Source organism: Dicentrarchus labrax, unplaced genomic scaffold (assembly GCF_905237075.1).
Source record: "Dicentrarchus labrax unplaced genomic scaffold, dlabrax2021, whole genome shotgun sequence".
Classification (NCBI taxonomy): Eukaryota; Metazoa; Chordata; class Actinopteri; family Moronidae; genus Dicentrarchus; species Dicentrarchus labrax.
In genome coordinates, this window is record NW_026136720.1 from 14,790,377 (window position 1) to 14,808,780 (window position 18,404).

General features: G+C 40.2%; 3 protein-coding genes across 3 annotated transcripts; 2 read left to right on the top strand and 1 right to left on the bottom strand.

Moving 5' to 3' along the window:
* The first annotated feature begins 108 nt into the window (after positions 1–108).
* Positions 109–7,888, top strand: rapsn (receptor-associated protein of the synapse, 43kD). The gene is made up of 8 exons (XM_051382026.1): positions 109–1,397; positions 2,128–2,466; positions 3,141–3,299; positions 4,179–4,277; positions 4,437–4,559; positions 4,650–4,703; positions 5,211–5,410; positions 5,929–7,888. Exons 1-8 carry the CDS (start codon positions 1,173–1,175, stop codon positions 5,999–6,001), a joined length of 1,272 nt encoding a protein of 423 aa, XP_051237986.1. The 5' UTR covers positions 109–1,172; the 3' UTR covers positions 6,002–7,888.
* Positions 7,889–8,782: 894 nt separating this feature from the next.
* Positions 8,783–12,058, top strand: LOC127353055 (zinc-binding protein A33). The gene is made up of 6 exons (XM_051382019.1): positions 8,783–9,244; positions 9,549–9,644; positions 9,822–10,052; positions 10,497–10,519; positions 10,601–10,719; positions 11,131–12,058. Exons 1-6 carry the CDS (start codon positions 8,852–8,854, stop codon positions 11,679–11,681), a joined length of 1,413 nt encoding a protein of 470 aa, XP_051237979.1. The 5' UTR covers positions 8,783–8,851; the 3' UTR covers positions 11,682–12,058.
* ighmbp2 (immunoglobulin mu DNA binding protein 2) lies at positions 12,042–18,401 on the bottom strand. The gene is made up of 16 exons (XM_051382001.1): positions 18,223–18,401; positions 17,419–17,501; positions 17,012–17,181; positions 16,720–16,915; positions 16,505–16,602; positions 16,195–16,358; positions 15,842–16,042; positions 15,616–15,763; positions 15,352–15,526; positions 14,885–15,067; positions 14,682–14,800; positions 14,496–14,590; positions 14,138–14,261; positions 12,759–13,580; positions 12,467–12,666; positions 12,042–12,320 (listed from the first exon to the last, which is right to left on the bottom strand). The coding sequence occupies exons 2-16, from the start codon at positions 17,496–17,498 to the stop codon at positions 12,129–12,131; spliced, it is 2,967 nt and encodes a 988-aa protein (XP_051237961.1). The 5' UTR covers positions 17,499–17,501; positions 18,223–18,401; the 3' UTR covers positions 12,042–12,128.
* Between the last annotated feature and the right edge of the window lie 3 nt (positions 18,402–18,404).

An 18,404-nucleotide genomic window follows, 5' to 3' on the forward strand; every position in this document is an offset into this window, starting at 1 on the left:
TGTTTGTTTTGATATTTATGGCCCTCTAGCCTTCATGCACTAACTGTCTCTTACTATTAATACTATACTACTACCAGGAATTTAGGATCTTAAATCTTGCAAGCATACAGTGGTGCACTTGAAAGTGGTGCACTTTATCCTAGGATTGGTAAAGCATCTCGTGAATGGCAAGGTGGTAAAGGTGCCTGTTTTGTCCTTGGGGGCGGGGGGGGGTTGAAGCTACTACAGAGAGGCCAAAACTTTGATCCCATTGATGTGCTGCAGGAGGCTGTGCAGCTGAAACCCAAACCCAGTAACATGTCAGACTTTGTGAACTATTCTAAGCATCAGTTGCTGACGCCAAGATGAGGGGTGGGGGTTTCTGGGGGCACATATGCGCCTCCATAAGAACTCCCAATAGGAACTGGACGGCCACTACGAGCACCATCTGACATGTAGTCCTGTAATGTTGGGCAATAAAGCTGTTTATAGCCCCCCATATCACCGTTCACAGTCTCACATGTGAGAATCTGGTGAGATCCATTCGTGGATGTGTGTTTTTAATGCTCCAGAGGGCTGTGATGTAAAAATGTGTAGTCCTGTGTTTGGTCGGTGAGTGAGGGTCAGTGTGAAGGTAGATCGCTAGGAGCTGTAGTGACCTTGGGGCTGCTTGCTGAGGGCAGGACAGAATTCCTGAAGGGACACATGGTCTAGAGTGACAAGGCCATCTGCTGTAGCGCCAGCAGTAGGAGGAAGGTGGAGGGGGTTGGACATGGGGGGTGCTGAGAATTCCTTTCGCTGGGGTGTGGAGGGAGTAGATATTCTGGGATATCACTGCTAGCACTCCGCCGGGAAACGTGTTTCTTTGGCATTTTTCAAACGGAAATCTGAGGGAGAATTTTTGAACACTTGATGGTGAGAGGGGATCATTGCTGGGTTAAATGGGGATGGTATTTTTCTGGCTTTCCACGAAGCGATTGGTGATAATGGTCTTGGTGTGTTGCCGTTTTACTTCGGTGGATCCAGTTTCCTCCCCATCTCAGCACAGCCGGAGCTGAGAGAGCGGGATCTGGTAGGCCTCCTGGCTCCGACCTCTCAGAGGATCATCTTCAAGGGATCTTCTTTGGAGTTGTACTGTGCATGGCAAGGATCTACTTTCTTGCTGCCTCACTGAAATTGCATGGCCTAAACGAATGAATATTTTTATGAGGCGCCTTGCACCAGAGATGGGCCAGGACCAAACCAAGCAGCAGATAGAGAAGGGCCTGAGGTTGTATCAGTCCAATCAGACAGACAAAGCCCTGCATGTCTGGACAAAAGTGCTGGAGAAGACCTCAGATCCTGGAGGGAAGTTTCGGGTGTTGGGGTGCCTGATCACAGCTCACTCAGAAATGGGGAAATATAAAGATATGCTCAAGGTAGGCCTCCCAAAGAAGAGTATAGAATAACTGAATACAGTTTAGTTATTCAAATAAAATAATCAGTGTGTATTAATGAGTATGGGAAAATATGTATCTAAGCTATGTGACTCTTCTTGTATGAAAAGTGTTCATTAATATTCCTACCCTAAATAGCTGTGTTATCATTTGGTTCAGATATTTCAAGTCATTTCTCACATATTTTCTGTTATGTAACCAAAAGTACTGCCTGTCTGTCTGTCTTACTGTCTCTGTGTGTGTGTGTGTGTGTCTGTGTCTGTATGTGTGTGTGAGAGAGAGGTTGAATGTCACTGTATATCTCATAAATTGTATATGTCATGTTTGCTGCAGTTCACACTGTAGTTGTATTTGAACATTTGCACAACGTCCAAGTGATTATTGAACGAGGAGAGGTCACCTGTTCAGTTCCATTCGCAGTGATCTTGAGAAGCATGGGTTAATTTGTGGCTTCCACGCGATGCAGAGTAAATAAGTGCCCTGCAACCTGAGTATCAGTGTGGGGTGTCTTGTTGACATAATCATCTTTACTCAAGCAGCACCCACTCTCTTTCACACAGCTTTAATGAGGACTTTATAAAGTAGAAGCCTTACGTCTTTGAATAAAGGAATGACATAATTTACCTTTTATCTAGTATCTCTTTGAATTTAAGACATAACATCCATCTTACTATTCACAACTTGCCTGCATCACCTTACGCTCTGTTTGCAGTACGCTCTAGATCAAATTGACACAGCCAGAGAAATGGAGGACCCAGATTACCTGACAGAGGGCTACCTGAACTTGGCGCGCAGCAATGAGAAGCTATGCGACTTCCAGAAAACGGTGTCCTACTGTAAGACCTGCTTAAACATGCAGGGTACCACTGTCAGTCTGCAGCTCAATGGCCAGGTATGTCTTAGCATGGGCAACGCCTTCCTGGGCCTCAGTGTCTTCCAGAAAGCTTTGGAGAGCTATGAGAAGGCCCTGCGCTACGCACACAACAACGATGACAAGATGCTGGAGTGCAGAGTCTGCTGCAGTCTGGGAAACATCTATGTCCAGCTCAAGGTACGTTTTTATAAAATGAATGTATGAGTCAAGCTGAAAAGCTTTAATGTGAGGTACACTGCAGATAGCCCACTACATACCAGTGCACAGCATTACCTTTTGTCTTTCAGCAAGAAGTCTAACCTTTTGTAACCTTAACCTTGTAAAAGAGCTAAAATACTTTGATCGTTCATTCATTGGATTGCATGTGCGTTTGATTGTGCAATCAATAACGATGTTGCCAACAGTATGATAACACTGCAGAGCATCCAAGCAAACATCATCAATGGTTAGCTCATGTAGTACTGGGCATTGTAAAACAAGGGTGGAGTGAGTGGGCTGGCTGGCAGGGGGCTTATGTAGTACCCTTGACATCAGAGATTTGTAAAAGTAATCCCTTGGCTTCCCAGTGTGGATTGGTTTCAATGGGATTGTGATGAAGTAGCGTTTGAAGAATGCACTCATATATCATGTTATTTTACGAAAGAAAACACAATACGCCTGTTAATAATACTGGATACTTGTTTCAAAAAGTTCTAAAAGATTATTTGTTTGAATACTGTCACAGGAAGGGAATTACAAACCAGAAAGTCCATATTAGTCGTATCTAAATTGGACATTTGACTAAGCTACTGCCATTTGTGGACAATAATTGGACATCAGAGGTCTTACTCATCGATAACCTCTGCCAACAGGACTATGAGAAAGCCCTGTTCTTCCCCTGCAAAGCAGCTGAGCTCGTCAATGACTACGGCAAGGGCTGGAGCCTCAAGTATCGAGCCATGAGCCAGTACCACATGTCTGTAGCCTACAGGAAACTCGAGCGCCTGCCAGACGCCATGGAATGCTGTGAGGTACTGTTTTATAACCAACACATCATGTGTGTCCTCTAGAGATTCATCCCGAAAAGACAAACATACATAGAATGTATGTTTTGTTTCCTTCACAAAGTCGCCGTCCCCTGATGCCTTTGGCTGTTCTGATGTCGGCGCTGCAGATACAGTAGATGTTGTGGTGCCGACAGGTGCAGGCGCCAGTTGTTCTGTTGTACCAGGCCTTAGACCTCGACAGAAATATGCTCACAGAGGCGCTGGTTTAAAGTGTTAATGAAGAGGGTGGCTTTAGGCTTCACTGTGTTCTAATTATGTACCGAGGGTGAAAAATAACTTGATGTCATTGCCTTGGAGTGCAAAAGTATTGCAACAAGACAGCAGGATGTATTTCAGATTTATTACATTTGCCAAACGCATTTGGCCAAACAATTTACACATCTTGTCATATTTAGAATACCAGCACAAGAGTCCTAAAGGTGAAACAACAACGTCTCACGTTCGGCATCACTTCTCAGTCTGGTTTATTTGAAAATATACTGACACTGAAACTGCTAAATGAAATAACTGCATGCCATTTGTAAACTGTTAAGGATTCGCACTTCTTTCATAAACAATTCTCTATGAATGAAAAGATTGTTTAATTGTTAAATATATGCTCTGAAATATTTGCATCATAATAGGAATATAGGAGGGGTATTATACTTTATGGTACTGTACAGTTTAATACTGCCATTAAATTAAATTTTATCTGCCGATATTAAACCTGACTGGAAAGAATTGATCCAAAATGATTACCATCATATCCCATCATTAGATTTCAGCAGAGCTTTGGTATCACAGCTGGGGAGGTCAAACAAACTTCTTCTGATCCTCTAAAAACTCTGTTTAACACTTCAACAGGAGTCTATGAAGATTGCTCTGCAGCATGGAGACCGTCCTCTGCAAGCTCTGTGCTTACTAAACTTTGCCGACATACACCGCTGCAGGCGTGACGTTGATGTAAGGTGCCACCATTTGTGCAGACCCATTGGGTTTAATGATGAGATCTTTGGTTTATGTATCTTTGTGCTTTCTCACTAAAATATGTTGATTCAGATATTTAGTTGTTTTCCATCTATACGATGAGTTTTAGTGTGGTATTTCTCTTAATCCATGCAGAAAGCATTCCCTCGCTACGAGTCTGCACTGGGTATCATGACTGAGATCGGAAACCGTCTTGGACAAACACAGGTCTACCTGGGAGTTGCAAAGTGTTGGCTTGTGCAGAAAGAATTTGACAAGGTATTTATAATTATATATAAAATCTCTCTTACAAAGTGAAACTTATAATTATAATAATTATGACCCCCCCCCCGGCTGTTTATTCTCCAGGCTCTTGATTCTTTGCAGCGAGCACAGGAATTAGCAGATGGAATGGGAAACAAGGTAAATGGTGCTCGAAACACCAGCAAGTCAAAACACACGTAGAGCTTCAGCAATTAGTCCATTAATTGATAAGCCAATGGGCAGAAAAGGAATTAGCAACTGTTTTACTAATAATCTTTTAAGCAAAAATGCCAAACATTTGATTGATTGATTGAAGAGTTCTTCCTCTCACTAACTGTGGTGGAAGAAGTAGAGATCCTTTATTTAAGCAAAAGTAACAATATGACAGTAAAATACTGAGTACCCTTGAGTAAAGTGCATAAGTATAAGGGTGCCCCAGTACTTCAAAGCTGTTAAATAATTAAGTAGTCCAATATTTTCCCTCTGAAACGTAGTGGAGTATAATGGAGCATAAATTGGATAGAATAAAGTACAAGTACTTTGAAATTGTACTTTAGTATGGTACTTGTGTTAATATACGTAGTTACTTTCCACCACTGGTCACATGTGAGTGTAAACTGAATATCTTTGGGTTATTGACAGTCTTTTTCTGATATGTGTCTGAAGCTGTGTACACTGAAGGTACACTGCCTGAGTGAAGGGATTTATCGAAGCCGGGGGCAGCAGGAGGAGCTCAGAGAGCAAGTGGTGAAGTTCCTGCAGTGTGTCGAGGAGCTGGAGCTCTACTGCGGCATGTGTGGAGAGTCCATCGGGGACAGGGACCAAAAACTGCAGGCCTTACCCTGTTCCCACATTTTCCATCTCAAGTGGGTGCTCTACTATTGCCTTTTATTATTTTCGACACATATATTTAGGAGATGAGACAAATTATTGAGTGTGACTTTGATGTTCTTCACACATAACTTATAAGTTATTCACACTGGTGAATATGGAATATAATATTCACAGGTATGTTTTCATTAGTGTATAATCTCCAGAAAATATGAATCTCTGTGTTTTCGTTACCTTAGAATGAGACATTTTTATCTACAGACACCGCAGGTCGCCTTTCATGGAGTCCGCCATGTTGAACCAGCATGTTTCTACAGTAGCCCAGAACAGACAAACCAAACACTGGCTGTAGATAAGACCTGTCACTGTAGTCTCTCCTAAACACTTCACAGCCCGTTCTCAGACGTCAGCGGTGTTCAGTACATCTGCAACTTCACCGCTAGATGCCCCTAAATCCTTCACACTGGTCCTTTAATATGTGTATTTCTTTATTTTAACACATTTACAGGATGACAGATAAAGCTGTTGACACTCGGCTGCTCTATCCTTTCAGGTGTCTGCAGACAAACGGGACGAAGGGTTGTCCTAAATGTTTCAAGTCCTCCATGAAACCTGGATTCGTGTGATTGTGAGACCGTGTTTGTGCGTTGGATCTGCAGACACAGTGCGACGCCTCGCATACTCCTGACTGTTCTGAGAGAAGCAGGCAGCCTCAGGATGTGCTGAAGATGTTTGAGGAGTAATAATTCACGGCTCTGTGCGCAGGATGCTGAACTGAACCCAGAGTGCAGCAGCTCTGAGGACACATTCAAGGCATCCATCTTGTTGACAGACAGCCTGTGAGTGACAGCTGACTGAGGAGGTACAACTGACAGTGTTACATTTCAATATAAGCTGAAGAAGAAAGAACCTACATAGTCTCTGATGACTGGCCATTTTGTTGCAGAATTTAAACCTAGAGGAATATGGACCGTCCAAAGAGCATTTATAACTTGTATTTGCCATTTTATGCATTAGGATTGTTTATTAAACTCAAGATGAAAGATTGTCAGTGATATCTCCGTAAGCTTAGTCACAGGGTTATTACCTTTTACACAACATCATCTTGTTATGTACTCAACAGTTTTCTGATTTTTTTTTATCAGAGTACAGAGCCATTTCTGAATTTAACTGATTTCATACATGGTATATTTATTCTTGTATTCATGTACATACTATGTTCATGTTAATTTGCTTCAAAGGTTTGATTTATTTGAGGTGTTTTTTTTTTTAACCTAAAAACAAACTAAAATCTCTTAACCATTCAAAAACTAGTATGTCTTTACAAAACAGGTACATGCAGCTGTTTTTTTCCTCCTTATTCATTGAGATTAAGGAGCAGGATCAACACACATTGTGTTCATAGAAATTCCTTTTCTGTCCATTTGTGGGAATGTTGTACTCTGACATCAACATAATACTGTTGAGAAGGAACCTATTGGGAAAGGAGCTTCTTTGACCAATCTCACACTCAAGCAAATAATTATTTAGACGAGATTCAGTATGATTTAATGTGGTGTTTTCATAATTTTAGTCATATGTAAAAACTCTTATTGGTCAGATTGAGATTATTTACTTGCTGAGGCATTGTTATTCTAAAGACCACAGCACAAAAACAGCTATCATATAATTTATTGTTGCATGTTTTATTCACAATGCCAAGCAACAAAGTTGGATTACATCAAATTATGTATCCACAAAACTTTATTTACTTATTTCAGAATTGTTTATTATAGTATTTCTTAATATTCAGTGGCTTTTATCATTTATATCCCTTATATATTTGTTTTATTTTAGACATGGTGATTTGGGAAAAAAAGCCATATTAATTAAAAACATCATGGCTTAAACAAGGTTTATCACAAACAGTAGCTCCTCAAAAAAATCTAAGATCCTTCTACAAAATTTCTTTTTTGTAAGAATATTTTCTGTATGGTGGAAACAGGATAAATTCTCGGTACTGCGATGACAAAATAATTTACTATTTAAGCCTTTTTGAAACATTCATAGACAAAAGCATCAAACTTGAGAAATACACACCAATACTGTAGCTTTAAAATATGAAGTATTTAGTTTTCTCTCTCCATACAACACATGGCTGCATAAGAAGAGAGAGACCAACACATTTACTTTTACTGCACGAGCACTTACGTTTCTCATTTTGAGAACACATCACGACGTGACCTCACTTCTGGACAGCACCTGGTTCCTGTTTGAGGTCCCTGCATCCAAAATAATGTTGATTCACTGTCTGTTTACCTGTAGTACAGTCGATGTTAAACTCTTGTAAAGTTTAGATGTTATGTCTGCTTTTTATTCTTGGTTCTGGGGTATGAATACGATTTTACTGACAGTACAGCCACTCATATTTAATGGTTTAAACTACCTCTGTTTTTGCCTCTAAGCATTTGCCTTCCTCAGAGGATTAATGCAGTAATAACACAACATTTAAATAAATACTTGTAGAATTGTTATGTTTTTCTAGACATGATGTTGATATAACCATGATTTTAATGATTTAGAGTCTGACTAAAATGCATTGTTAATATATTTATGCATTGAGTCAAACCATGGTACTGTCACATATGGAAACATTTCATCATGGAAAATAAAGTGCACTGAAAATGAACATAAGTGTCACTATTCTGTGATCATAGTGCTGCCACTGACTACCGTAAAACTTCAATTAAAAGCAGGGTCCCAATTAGATGGGACGGCTGCTTTACTAGCCTGGTGTAGCTACATGTTTTGACAAATAAATGCAGGTCCGGATTTTATAGAAAATTCTTTGTATGCATAAAACCACCGTATTGCCTGTTTGAGCGAGTTCTAAGCTGCTTCGATCGTTTACACAAATATAAATGTTTAAACCTTTGTCAGTATGGACATTTTACACTTCATTAGATTCTCCACAATTCAATGCTCAGTTTATTTTACAGATACTATGAGCAATAAAGTATCAAATGAATGATTCATAATTAATGCTATTGGATAGCCTAACTTTTAATAATAATATTATTATTAGTAATATTCATCCTGGTTTAAAAAAACAATTATTAATTTTTAATATTTCTCATCTTCATTAAGCAAGATTTTAGTGTAAAAGGAATTAAACACTTCTCCCAAATAAATAAAGGGAGGTTGGTTGAAGCAAATAAAAGCCCAGGGTATTAAATGAAGTCTACGGTATTTGTGTTATATTCTTTACGTTACATATTGTAGAAAACATTTTTATTACTTTTGTTACTAATTTTCAGATTGAAAGTTCATGTCAGTCTGCTGCCATGACATAACGACAGTCTAACCAGTCGTACGAGTTTGCCAGCATTTACAGCAGTTTCAGCCTTGCGTTTGGGAACCTACCGCCTTAAGTCACTACCTGAAGAGCAGGAAGAAGATTTCCTGTAACCTCATTTTACAGGAACACTTCAAACCTGATGGCAGGAACGAGTCCGATCTATGAAGAGGACTTACTTTGTCCTCAGTGCTCTGGGATTTATTGCGTTCCTGTTCTCCTAAAATGTGGCCACAATATTTGCAGAGTTTGTTTACAGAAATTCTGGGAATGGAAAGGATGTCGAGAATGTCCTGTGTGTCGCACCATGGCTGTCCCTGGGAGGCCTCCTATCAATTTGGCACTAAAGATAGCTGCAGACCAATATCAGATGTTAAGGACCGGCAGGAATGAAGAAGTTTGTCATCTTCACAACGAGAAGCTGAAGATTTTTTGTCAGAATGACGAAGAGCCCATCTGTCTCGTCTGCCAAACATCAAAACAGCATAAAGTTCACGAGTGTTGTCCAGTAGAGGAGGCGGCACAGCAGAAAAAGGTAAAAATAGAAACTGGTAAATAACAAGGGGATTTACTGTACGTACCCTCCAACACACCAAACACAGAATTTGATTAGTTATTGGTGGGAGCATAATGGGATTTAATTGTTTTCATTATTGATTAATGTGCAGAGTTAATTAAATTTTTCTCAACAGATGACATATCGAGACTCCACAGTGAAATCTTCAGATTTAAATCTAATAAAATGTAGTTTACAATGATATAAAACAGAGAAAAGCAATTCATTATTTGTGTCAATCAATTCATTGTTTCAGCTTCAGATTTTAACTCTTCTGTTTCAGACTGAAATCTCAGCCATGCTGGAGTCCTTGAGGAAAAAGCTCAGAACACTGACCAAGACAAAGGAGCACTGGGAGGAAACAAAAACCTATATTCAGGTAAAAGTCAGCACCCTCACTGTGTCCATCATTACATGACATGAGCTGTGCTGGACCTCTACTCACACTTATATATTTCACTGTTTATGGAGGTTTAATGCTGAATCTTCAGTGACTCATTAAATTCACTTCAGAGAGATACAATAACAGAAATAACCAGCTCCCTCAACATTACAGACCCAGGCTTATCAAAGTGAAAAAGCAATTAAGGAGGAGTTTGAGAAGCTACGCCTGTTCCTTCAGGAGGAGGAAAACACCAGACTCAAAGTGCTCAAACAGGAAGAGGAAATTAAGAACCAGGTGATGTGCGAGAAGCTGGAAAATATCAAGGTTCAGATCAAAACGCTTTCTTCCACCATCAGTGATATCGAGATGACCCTCAGAGCAAAGGATTTAACATTTTTAAAGGTACATTTACAGCCAAAATGTTTAAACATGGTTTACCAAACCCTAATTTAACATATACACCAATAGGCTGACTATTATTATTATTATTAATTATTATTATTATTATTACTACAACTACGATAAATACTGTCAACAGTTTTCTTTGTGTACTTCTTGAATTGTTCACAGTTTTGAAATGTTTATGGCCTGAGAGGTGAATGGTTAACCACACCTCTCATAGCCTTTCAGCCTGTTGGTGTATGTTAAGGTGTGTGGGGATAATTATAAAACATTTCAACCTGTCCATTTGAAAGTGTTTGTCATTTGGAGTCAGTGTGCAGGCGTTACTCTTTTTATCGACACTGATTTCCAATAGCCGTACATTTATATGTGATGTGTACATAACTAGAAACCCAATATTTTGTTAATGTGATGCATTTCTTCACTTTCTTTCTGTGATTTAAGGACTACAAGCAGACAAAGAAAAGGTACGCATAACTCCCTATAAATTAATTAATCAGCACTGTCTCCAAAAGACAATGTTGTAAATATTTCCATGTATATTTCAGGGTCAGATGCAACATTAAAGAGCCAGAGTTAATTAGAGATATTCTCATTAACTCTGCAAAGCATCTGGGGTCACTGAAGTTTGGAATTTGGAAGAAGATGGCTAACATCGTCACATGTGGTGGGTGAACAGTCTGAGTTAAAGGTCCAGTGTGGAGGATCTATTGACAGAAATGGAATAAAATATTTATAGGTATGTTTTCATTAGTGTATAATCACTTGAACATGGCAAGTATTTTGTTTTTGTTACTTTATAATGAGCCGTGTCTACCTACAAACACTGCGGGTCGCCTTACATGGAGGCCGCTATGTTGAACCGCCAGGGTTCAGAACGGACAAACCAAACTTTGGCTCTAGAAGGGGCCGTTTTGCGACCACCGTAGTTTTTTTGCACTTGGAAGGGGAGGGTTTCAATCTTCAACTAAACCACTAACTGCCACTAAATCCTTCACACTGGTCCTTTAAAGTTACTATTAGTAGTAATTGTACTATTAAGTATTTTCAATGTACTGAGCTTTGTTTACACTTTCAGCTCCCATCACTCTGGATCCAAACACAGCCCAGACCAACTTAAAGTTCTCTGAAGAGTTGACCTGTGTACAATACAGCAGTAAGCAGCTCTTACCTGACAACCCTGAACGCTGCACCAGCCGTGTGTGCGTACTGGGAGCCACTGGCTTCACATCTGGAAAGCACAGCTGGACCGTAGAGGTGGGCCAAGGCAAAGACTGGTACATTGGAGTGGCCCAAGAGTCCATCAAAAGGAAGAGTGCCGTCTTCCTCAATCCGTCTGAGGGTTTCTGGGTGATTGGCCTGTGCAACGGAGACTCATTCTGGGCTCAGACCTCGCCTCGCACCAAGCTCATGTTGAAGCAGAAGCCTGAGAAGATTACTGTAAAACTGGACTACGATAAAGGAAAGGTCATTTTCATCAACGCTGCCGACTTGACAACAATACACACTTTCAGTGACAGATTTACAGAGAAGCTTTTCCCCTACTTCTCCCCTGGATTGTTTGAAGAGGGGAAAAACTCCAGCCCACTGACAATCTGTCCTCTGACAATAACTGTGAATGCAGAGTAGACTCATATTCAGTAGACAGAGTGTGTTATAGCTGCTACACAACAAAAAGAAGTTATACATGAGTAAATCAGTGGTTCTCATACCTTTTTCCAAACATTGATTTTATTGAACTTATTTTAGAACTTATGCACTGATATTGTTTATATATATATATATATATATATATATATATATATATATTAAAATGTATAGTATTGCCCCCTGAAGTACCCCTACGCCCATTTAAGAAACACTGGTTTAAATATTGATTAATCCATGCTGCGCTTAGGAAATTCAGCAGCAAACTGTATGATACTGTACTGTATCCAATGAATGTTAGAAAAGGCAGCATACTGTATATTTGAACAAAAAACAACACTATTAAACGTTGCAAAGCATTTTAATTGTTTATTCTTGTTGTGAACCAAATCTTTAGTTTTGTTAATTTATAGAGGTGATTTGGTATCATTAACTGTCCTCTTTTTTTGGTTTCCTCTGTGATGCCATATCTTTCAGTTTAGAGTCCAGTTTCCTTTGCAGATAGGCTTTCTTATTGGGGTCCATGGATTTGTCTTTCTTCCCACTCCCGGCATAAAGAACGCCTTCTTTGCTTATTCTCATCCGAGCGTGAGACTTGGCTTTATCTCCACAGCCGTGAACCTAAAGAAGGGTTTACAACATGACAATCAGATCAGAAAAATACTTTCCTGGCATCATCCGTGCATTTTCAATTGCAAGTTTCAAAGCCTGATATAAAGCACAAACAAAAACAAACACTATTTGGTTGGGGTCTGTTCCTGTCTTACCTCTGGTATATGATGACTGAGACAATACTGCCTGTTGCAGAACAGGCAAAGCTGTCCGAGTGTTAGCACCGAAGCTTTACACTTGACAAAACTGCACACGCTCTCAGCCTTCTTGACAGCGTTGATCAGGTCATCAAAGTCATCGTCCGGAGCAGCGGCAGCAGCAATGTCACAGGCGCCCGCCTTCGTTCGGTTCTTTCCTGGGAGAGAAACGGTAGAGTCGAATTGTTGCAAACACATCAGAGCAGACAGATTAAGAAACACTTAGAAATGTGATGTTTCTAATACAAACCTTTTGCCGACTTGGGCTTCTTTGATGATGGAGCAGGCGGGATGTTATTCTGTTGCTTTTTTTGTTGAGCATTTTCTTCTCTTTTCTGCTGCTCCCTCTTCATTCGCTCCAAATGTAAACCTTTCAGGTCTAACGGGGGTTGACACAAAGGCTCTGTCTGGGAATTTGGGACTTGGGTTTCCTTTTCCTGGGCTGCTGCTTCGTTTTCTTCTTCTTGTGTTGGTTCCTCAGCTGGTGTTGACACTAGGGGCCTGGAGACACTGATACACCGGTCTTTCCCCTCGCCTTTACTCTCATGCACGAGGCCCAGCTCCTCAGCGACCTGGTGCACCAGCAGGCGGTCATGAGAGTTAAACGATGATGGAAACTGTAGTTCACTTTGATTTAAATCCTTTAGAAACTTCTCCACCTGCTCTCTGATCTCATTGTTTCTTTTCTTGTTCTGCTCTTCCTCTGTCAGTGTTGTTATGAAGGACTTTGCATGCTTACCATTAGCAGTATTTTCATTACTGCTGCTACCAGTGGGCTTCTTTTGTCCTGGCTTCGCCTTGCTGGGAGGCTGATCTTTAACCTTCTGCTTGGTGGACACAGAGCCACCCGTCTTTGTGTCTTTGTGGTCACGGGTGTAGTTCTGTGGCACGATGTCTTGAAGGTACTCAAATGCTGTTCTGACCTCGCCGAACTCAGTCATATGATCGATGAGGGACTTCAGGAAAGCGTGATTCTGGACAGTTTGGGTGTCGCACACAACAGCGATGTGACGTCTTGCACGTGTAACAGCCACATTAATCCTTCTGTCCTCCGCCAGAAATCCAACTTCCCCTAAAATAAAAGCAGGAACAAATATTTATGTATATACATAAATTAAAGCTAACTTTTATGAAAATAGCTTTTTGTCATATTTACACTGTATCGTGACAATAGTACATTACACAGATACGTGATGAAAAAAAAAAATCAGGTTGCTCTCCTCCTACTGCTCCTGATGGCAGCGAAAACAACCAATCAGAGCCAAGAAACATAGAAAGGTGCTTTGAGTTGGCGGCTTGAAGATAGTTGATTGTTGAATCTCATCCCCAGCATCGGTATTGGATGACCTTGGAAGAGACTCAACAATCAACTATCTTTGTTCACTCTAATTGGTTTGTCTCGTTCAGGTCCACTAATTCCTACAAATTCCTGCAACCAACACAAAAAGAAGAAAACAAAGCCCATTGGGAGCACTAGGGTGAGATCAGATTTTTTCTGTTTCATGTACTTCTGTCAGGATACAGTGAAAGTCTCAGCAAATATACTAAAAATTACATTCTGCAGCTTTAATGTCGCTAATGTTCAGGTTGTGGCAGAAACAGACATGACCTCACAGCAAACACAATTACCTTTTCTGTTGGACCGAACTAACGACAACACCACAGCCTCTTTCTCTCTGCCCTGAAATCCATCCACTGACTTTATCTCCAGCTCTGGATGTCTCGCAGAAAGTTTCTGACGCAGAAGATCCACCTTTACACAGATAAAAACATTAGAACCACAATCCTGAGTTATTTTGAGACAACTGTTTGTTAGTCAGTTTAAAATGATATTTTCTATTATTGGGATTTTATTTTCATAATAAAGAATGTATACATTTTTATTTAAGAATTATGGAAAATAACGTTTATTACTATGACACAATACAGCAGTAAGAGTTGAGTTAAGATATATTTTAGGGTACAGTTCCTCAAATCTGTGACTTACTTGTAGATTGTACGGAGCAATAACAGCTATGTCTTTAGCTTTAAGCCCGGCTTCAGTCAAGGCCTTTATGTGCAGTTCAACAATGTCCACCTCACCTGAGGATAAAGTAATCATAGTGTCAGACCACACAACACACTAACTGTAATAAAATTATGTTTTTTTAATTTTACAATAAAAATGACTAACCTTGATTGCCTTTGGACTGCTCATCTGTGATCTCCATCTCACTCAGACCACAGCCTGCAGTGTCGATAAGAAGAAGTGGCGTGCTGGTCTCGTCAACACAGGTAACTCCTGGTAGATCTCTTTTGCATCAAAGACATCATTTTTAGTTCAAATTCACTGAAATACTAAAGTGAGATACTTTCCTTTACCAAGCTTGCACTCACTTTAACACGTGTCTCTCTACAGAGCTGTGAGCTGTTAGTCTTCCCTGGTACATCTCTTTGGAGGCCCACTCCATGATGGCGCTGTTCATGCGATACTGAACTGTTAACATACGGACCACTGAGTCCCCGTACATCTGGATAAGTCTCTCCATAAGACTGAGAGACAGACCTTTTGACGCAGCCCTGGGAGAAAAGAGAAATCAATGAGCACACAACTTATCCATGAGGTCATAATTCACAAGGGTATTATAATGCCCTTGAAATTGATTCAAGAAGAATCCTACACACGGGTCCTTTAACTCCAATTGTTTCTGATTCAGTCATAAATATATAATGTTATTTAGAGATACTTCAGATTTAAAACCATGTTTTCAGCTATAGAGAAAAGTTGTTCTAATGGCACAAATATTAAATCTTGAATGTTATTTATGTATGATGCATAAAATGAGAAAGAACAGCGTTTTTACGTCTGTGATTTGATCGTCGGTGGTAACTGCTTGTAGTCTCCAGCCAGAATGCACTTGCGCGCTCTGAGCAGAGCGATCCAGCAGCTGCTCTCCAGGGCCTGAGCGCACTCGTCTATCACCACCCAATCAAAATGCTCCGCTGGCAGGAACTTCAGAGGGCCGTCACCACAAGCACCTGCAGACACAGACAAGTGCTCTGTGATTGCCTTTCATCATCACTGGATTGACTGAATAACATTTTCTTCACTCGAGGCCATTACTGACCTGTGTTGGTTGATAACACAACATCAGCACTTTTTAGGATCTGCGTGATGGCTGTTGCTTCCCTGGTTTTCAGCTCTTTTCTGAGCTCCCCTATTTCCCTTTTGAAGTTCACACGTTCTCCTTTTTCACGCATCTTCTTCATTCCCACCTTGAGAACAAATATCAAATATTACAAATCACTCAAGATGGCACAAATGCTATTAAGAGCACACACTAAAATACTTACAAAAGCCTTATCTATGTCTTTACGGATGTCAGTGATGATGTTTGCGTTGTCGCTCTGAGCGAGGATGGCATCTAGTGAATGTTTCTGTATAGACTCCAGCAGTCTGGCAGGGTGACCCAGCCTCAGGACCTTTGCCTTGCATCGAGCTAACCTCTCCACTAAATTATCCACAGCCACATTAGAGGGGGCGCAGCACAGCACCTGCACAGACACCGAATACATAAACACATGAAAATGGTCCTGTCTTGACCGGGATGAGGCAATTACACCAGCAGCAGTGAATGACAATAAGAGAACACACTTTAAATGTAACTGAATTTATCAGTGGGAGAGAAATATTCAACCGTCTGAACCTTTTGGCCTTGTTTGACTGCCTGCAGGATGATCTCAACCACTGTGGTGGTTTTCCCTGTTCCTGGTGGTCCATGAATCACAGCCAGTTCTCTCTGAGACAAAGCAAAGGACACAGCTTCCCTCTGGGAATCATCCAGGTTCGAGTTAAAGAATTTAACTTCATCTGATGAAACATAATAGAACAGCCAGAATTAGGATTTGGGCACATTATGCTGCATACTTGTGTAAAAGCTGCCGCAAAGCACAATTTCATAGAATAATTAGAGGGAATATCTTTTGATAATGTTTGCTTTGTAAAATGTGACTTACTTGGCTGCGACTGAGAAGAAGGTTTTGAGTCTCCAAAAAGAACATTTATCAGACTCCCAGCTGGTCCATTGCTGTATCCATTTAGTAAATTCAAAGCCCTGCAAGCACAAAACAAACAGTGGACACAAGTTGTTTTAAGGGTTCATACATCAATTGTATCTGTCTTACATGCCAAGTACAGACATTACAGTGAGCACATTACAGACGTCATTTACTTTTTCATTCGTTTGTAGGTGACGTCATTTGCCAACTTTAAGACGTTGTAAAGAGCATCTGTATCAAAGCTGAGGCCATCCTTCGAATCGTCAAAGGCCACACTTATAGAAACTTGGCTGACCCTCGTCACTATTCCTGTGCCGATCTGTGAGGCTGCGGTGCATCCGCCAGTGTCATACAAGCCGACTATGTCCCCTGTAAAATAAGACATAAACTTTCAGAAAAATATTGAACTTATATTAAACGGAAAAAAGAAATCCCACAGATCATCAGTTTATTCTTCCATCTCACCAGGTCCAAAGTTGTTGCTTGGCAGAGTTGAGAAACCAAGATGCTTTCTTGGCTCGAGGATGACAACTGTGCGACCATACAGGCCTGTGGACTGACTTCCTATCTGCAACTTCAGCAGGCAAACTCCTTTATTTTGAAGATCCTTGAGGGAGACGTTCTCCTGCCATATCCTGAGGTCACAAAACAAAACATTGTTATTTTATAGTGTCATACCATACCACAATCAAAAGGGGAAATTCACCAATTTACCTGTCCTTGGTACTACTACTACTACTACTACTACTCAGCCTATAGAAACAGCGGTATTATAGAAAGTGAGAGCCCAAGTCCCCAGACTTCATGGAAATGCAGAACTAAATTGCTGTATTACCCTTTTAGTATCACAGTCTGGATGTTATTTTACATACCTGGTCTCCTCTATTTCAGCCTCCCTCTCCTCCTGTAGGAGCTCGAGTGTCTTTGACACAAACTGTTCAACCGCCATCATTCACTTAAAAAGGTCAAAAGATAATCAGTGTTACAGCACAGATACATGTCAGTACAACTCAAGGTAGACAACACAGACCAGAAGAGGTCTTAGCTATTAACTATAATGTTATACACACTGATAAAACTTTCTGGATAGTTCCATTAATGAGGGTGAATCTTAGCAGGGGTGCAATGTAACTACATTTATTCAAGCACTATACTTCAGTACAGCTTTATACTTCCACACCCACTACATTTCAGGGGCAACTATTGCACTTTTTACTCCACTTTAGTTACAAATTAATGGATACAAATTTGCCTTACTTTGACCATGCAGCTACAACCCTGCATACAGTATGTTCATCAGTAATAATAATCCAATTATACAAAAGTCACACTGTGATCATTACGTTGCATAATTCTTATTTTACTTGCATACTTAATTAATTGTAATCTAGTATTCTTTACATTTAGTAAAAAGCCTAAGTATTTCTTTCTCACAGCCCCAAACATCGTGTTACATACAGCCTGTAATGTATTGTCATTATATTCAGATGTAGGTAACATTAGGGGTAACACAGGAGTAAACAGGAGCAGGGTAAATCTTTGTAGTTTAAATATATGTTGAAGCTTAATAAAGACAGTTTCCTCCTTTCCAGAAAGGCTGACATGTTAGCTTGCTAGCTACAAGGCACTTAAACAATTTACTTTAGCTACAGTTAGCAAGTCAGAATGACACTCACCCATTAATGTTATATATCAGTATATATATATCAGTATATATAAAAGCACAAGTTAACCATGCGGGACAACTTCTTTCATATCTTCAATAACATTAAACCTCCATATATTATAAGGTTTGTTTGTCCAACGTTGTCTTCTTTTCCTGTGCCAGCTTGTTAGCACACTAGCTACACTGCCACCT